This window comes from Orycteropus afer, unplaced genomic scaffold, assembly GCF_000298275.1.
Source record: "Orycteropus afer afer isolate SDZICR_OR568_19922 unplaced genomic scaffold, OryAfe1.0 scaffold00397, whole genome shotgun sequence".
In the NCBI taxonomy this organism is placed as follows: Eukaryota; Metazoa; Chordata; class Mammalia; order Tubulidentata; family Orycteropodidae; genus Orycteropus; species Orycteropus afer.
The window spans coordinates 2122529-2127823 of NW_006921984.1; the positions used below are offsets into that span (position 1 = coordinate 2122529).

At 37.9% G+C, this 5295-nt stretch overlaps 1 protein-coding gene across 1 annotated transcript in view; it reads right to left on the reverse strand.

The window, feature by feature from the left end:
- MKLN1 (muskelin 1) overlaps nt 1–5295 on the reverse strand; it is a 224197-nt gene that overhangs the window by 176574 nt on the left and 42328 nt on the right. The window contains exon 2 of the mRNA XM_007953479.2: nt 3266–3335. Coding sequence (XP_007951670.1) covers nt 3266–3335 — 70 coding nt within the window. The remainder of the gene's footprint in view (nt 1–3265; nt 3336–5295) is intronic.

Consider the following 5295-nt stretch of genomic DNA (forward strand, 5'->3'; position numbering starts at 1 on the left):
CGTCGAGTCAGACCCAACTCATAGTGACCCCTCCTTGATTTCTGAGGCGGTATCACTACAGAAGCAGATTGCCCAACCTTCCTTCCAAGGAGTGGCTGATGGGTTTGAATCGCCAACCTTCTGGTCAGCAGTCAAATGCCTTAGGCACTACGCTACCAGAGCATGTTAAACATTAGAGATTTGCAAATCAAAACAGCAATTGAAGCAACAATGACAAATTTCAACAAGACAGAAAATAACAAATGCTGGCAAGGATGTGGAAAGATAGGGAGTCTCATACACTGGTGGTGGTACTGTAAAATGGTACAAACACTGTGGAAAATGGTACGATGCATTCTTAAAAAGTTGGAAACAGAAATACTATTTCATACAGCAACCACTACTAGTTATATATCCTAACAAGGAGAGCTGGGACACAAATAGATATATGCACATCATGTTCATCACAACACTATTCATAATAGCAAAGAGGTGGAGACAACCTTAGTGCCCATCAATGAAGGAATGGATAAACAAACGATGGAATTTACACACAATGGAATACTACGCAACACTAAAGAATAAAGAATCTGTGAAACACCTCATAACAAGGATGAACTTGAAGGACATTATACTGAGTGAAAATAAGTTGATCACCAAAGGACAAATATTGTATTAGTCCATTATTGTAAAATGTCAAGGAAAGGTTTATACATGGAAGGAAGCTTTCTTTGTTGGTTACCAGGGATGGGAAGGGAGGGGAGGCAAAACTGCTAGATAGGTAAGAGACAAGCATAGATTTGGGTGAAGAGAAAGGCAATATATCAAAAGTGAGTGACCAACTCAATAATACTATAAGGAAAAGGAAGACACAGAGAGGTACACAAGAGGTACGGACAACAGAGGAAAATACTTTTATATACATAATACCCCATTATCTGTGGCAATAAACATTAATTTACACATGGGTATACAGGTAGACAGGCAAAAAGATCAGATATGAGTAGGCAAAAGGAAATATACTCATGACCATACTCATTTGGCAGACCATATTTCTACATGCATATGTGCATGTGCTGTAAGAATGCCCATACATGTAATAGAGCTGTTGTTGTTGTTGTTATGTGCCGTCGAGTCGGCCCCGACTCATAGCGACCCCTCCTTGGGTTTCCGAGGCAGTATCACTACGGAAGTAGGACTGCCCAACCTTCCTTCCGAGGAGTGGCTGGTGGGTTTGAACCGCCAGCCTTCTGGTTAGCAGTCAAGTGCTTTAGCCACTATGCTACCAGAGCTCCTGTAATAGAGCTAGCAGGGGGCAAAGTTATGATAATTTCTTAGCTGCAGTCAACCACCCCGAGGGAGCGAGTCCCTAGGCCCTCTGGCTCAGGACCATAGTCACAGAGGACATCACGCTCAAGTGGCATAATATATTACACAAGAACAATGCTCTACATCCTACTTTGATAAGTAGCAATTAGGGTCTTAAAAGCTTGTGATCAACCATCTAAGATGCAACAACTGGTCTCTTCTTGTCCATAACAAAAAAGAATGAAGAAAATCAAAGACACACGGAAACAATTCCTCTGCCTTCATAACCCTGAGACCAGAAGAACTAGATAATGCCCTCCTACCACTGTCAACCACTTGGAAAGGGATCAAAATAAGAGATCCTAGACAGAGTGAGAGAAATATATGAAAAAAAACCCTCAAAGTCATAAAAAAAAAATGACCAATCTTACTGGTCTGGTAGAGACTGGTGAAATCTCCAAGACTATGGCCCCTAGTCACCCTTCAGGCCTGGAACTGAACTTACTCCCATGGCTTCCAGGCAAACAACAGGCCTACAATGTGAACAATTACACCAGGTAGTACAATCCTTAGAACAATGAACCACAGGAGACCAAAAGGACAGCATTTGCACAGGAAGATAGCTCAGAGGGCAGGAATGCATAGAAAAGAAGGGCACAGGGAAAAGGTAACCACAAAGAAGAAGTGGGTGGTAATTGCAATCAATGTCATGAAACAAAATGTGTATGGACTATTGAATGGAAAATGAATTTGCTCTGTAAACTTTCACCCAAATCATAATAAAAAATAATAAACATTTAAAAAAATGAAATACAACAAATGCATCAATTTTTTACAGTCTTCCTTATTCATTGTCCAGCTCTCACATGTATCTGAGGCTAATGAAAATACCATGGCTTGGGTGCACCCTAGTCTTCAAAGTGACATTTTTGTTCTTTAACACTTTAAAGAGGTCTCTTGCAGCAGATTTGCCCAATGAAATCCATCACTTGATTTCTTGATTACTATTTCCAAGGGCATTGATTGTGGCTCCAAGTAAAATGATATCTTTGATAACTTCAATCTTTTCTCGTTTCCTTTAGTTCTTTTAATTCTATTAGCTAAAATCTTCGCAGGTTCCTACTATCTATTATTTCTGCTAATTCTTACTTATGGTGCCTTGTTTCCTAATGTGCTTGGTTAGCTTTGAGTGGCTATTGCTCACTTTCCTTGAATAATCACATGGAGAAATTAAGCCCTACTGATTAAGGTAATTATCTCCAGAAAGGATGTGTATTTGCTTGTACTAGGAACTTAAGAGCACTACGAAATCATGGTCCAGCCACCATCTGAGTACACTCTTTTAATAGAAAAATAACATTTTTATTGTTTATTTTCCCCTAAAAGACAGTCATTGAGTCACTAAGCAAAAGTTCAACTGCTTCATATTTCCTTTAACATTTACAGAATGACTTTCTCCTTGGGTTTCTGAGGCAGTATCACTACGGAAGTAGATCGCCCAATCTTTCTTCTGAGGAGTGGCAGGTGGGTTTGAACCGCTAGCCTTCTGGTTAGAAGTCAAATGCTTTAGGCACTATGCCACCTCCTTGTTAAGTGTTGTAGAGGTCACAAACTCTGCTCAGAGCATAACAGTAACAACATCCTAACTAGTTCTTAGTTAACATTTTCTTCAAAAGATGTTAAGAAATATACTTTTACATCGTTGTCGTTGTTGTTATGTGCATTAGTAATTCATAAAAAATATAAATCAGATTTTTAATTTTCCTGTAGGCTGAAGTAAAATGTCTGTTGTTCATCAAACCCCACAATGCAGCTGCCAATGAAACAATAATTCTTCCAAATTTAAGGTAAAAAAAGAAATTTCAAGGACTGAATAAACTATTAATGGATTCCAGCTCTCGGATAGATCCCATATTGCTCAAGTGGCTATTTGAATTTTGATTTCTAAATGGCATCTAAGGGCTACATGTAATCTTACCTGGGGAGGATAGTTGCTCTCTGACGACCACCTTGAAGATTGGTCATTTGGTTTATCCACTAAAATGTTTCTAAAATAAAGAAAAGAAATTGTAGCAATGAATTTCAATAGTAAGGATAAGTGAACATAAAAAGGTAAAAAGAATAATCTACCATATATTAAAATCATTAAATTATATGACATTTAGAACTTGAACAGGAATAGAAAATGAAACAGTAAGAAGCACAGAAACCTCTAGTAAATGTAAGATTTTAAAATATAAAAAGGGAGCATTTCAAACAGTGGAGAAAATCAAGTGATTTCATAACGCAACTTAAAAAAAAAAAAGGATAGAGTTCGATCTTATGCTGCCAAAATAAACTGTAAATTCTTATGGAGAAGCAAGTCAGAAAAGGAGGGTGAGAATGGTACTGAATTGTACACATAGAAACAGCTGAATTGGTGGATACTCTGCCATGTGTATTCACAACAACAACAACAGATACTGAGACCTCAGGTAGTACGGATGGGGCACTGACCACGTCCATCACGCAGACCACATCAGTCACACAGATTAGTATTGTTGCTATAATCATTCTACTTTTGTAAAAACAAGCAAATATACCCTAAGCAATTCAAAAAAAAGAAAGAATGCAACCAATCATAGAGTATGCATTATATCATCAAATTACATTGTTAATAGGCTTATGTACATCATACATGCTTATATACAATATATGCATATATGTATATAACCAATCTTTGAATCAAGCATCAAAAGCAGAACTATGGGGGACAAAGTACCTAATATAAGTAACTTTGAAAGAAGGCACTTAAAACCATAAGGCTAAACAGACAAAGCAGAACTACATATAAATACTGTATTTTATTTGGTAAAGTTATTTTTCATAGGAATATGAATTCTGAAACCATTTACATGTACACTGGAGTTGACCAACTAAGTAAATGAATAGGTAGATGACACTAGCCAGGTTTCTCACTTTGGGGATGAGAAGTCACATATAACCAGAGAAGGAAGGACAGAATGAACCCTGTGGTGATGGATTAGAGTCAGAGACATCAGAGTGAAGTTATTATAAGCTTAATACAGATACAGATGGAGAGATACGGAAATAATTACAGGTATGTATATATATTTACATATGAAAGCCAGTGGCTATCGGGGGATTCTGGCTCATGGCAACCACCTGTGTTTCAGAGTAGTACTGTGTTCCATGGAGTTTTCAATGGGTAAATTAGACACCCGTTATTCTAAAACATATTTAAAATGCAAAATGCAAATAACTGAGAACTCATAAGAACTGAAAAGGGCAATGGGCAGAATACCAAAATGATTTCCCATTTTCATCAGGGTTAATTCAATTTTAAAATGTGTAATTGCATTCTAATCAATGCTGAATGAAAAATTGAAGGTCATAAAAATGAACACTTCAACACTCATAAACAGACTAGGAGCTCTGCTGATGCTGTGATTAAGGCATTTGGCTGTTAACCAAAAGGTCAGCGGTTCAAAACCACAAGCCACTTCACAAGAGAAAGATGAGGCAGTCTGCTTCTGCAAAGATTTAACAGGCTTGGAAACCTAATGGGGGTCGCCATGAGTCGGCATCGACTTGATGGCAGTGAGTTTGGTTTTTTGGCTTTGTATACAGACTACAAAGAAAAGGCTGTGAGTAATTAAATTCTTCTATTAGGATTACAAAGACTTAGTCAAACACAGATGAACAACTGGAAAATGGAATGCAGTGTTAACTTTTTCTAAGTTGTATTTCTGTAATTTTTGTACATATTTAAATGCACTCTATCTACATATACCACAGATTAAATGTCTGGGACACAGTATTAAAATTTATCATGTTTTGTTGTTGTTAAGTGCCGTCGAGTCGTATCCGACTCATAGCGACCCCACACACAGCAGAACTAAACACTGCCTGATCCCGCGCCAGCCCCACAATCCCTGCTATACTTGAGCCCATCATTGCAGCCACTGTGTCAATCCATCTTGTTGAAGGCCTCCCCCTCTTTCGTCG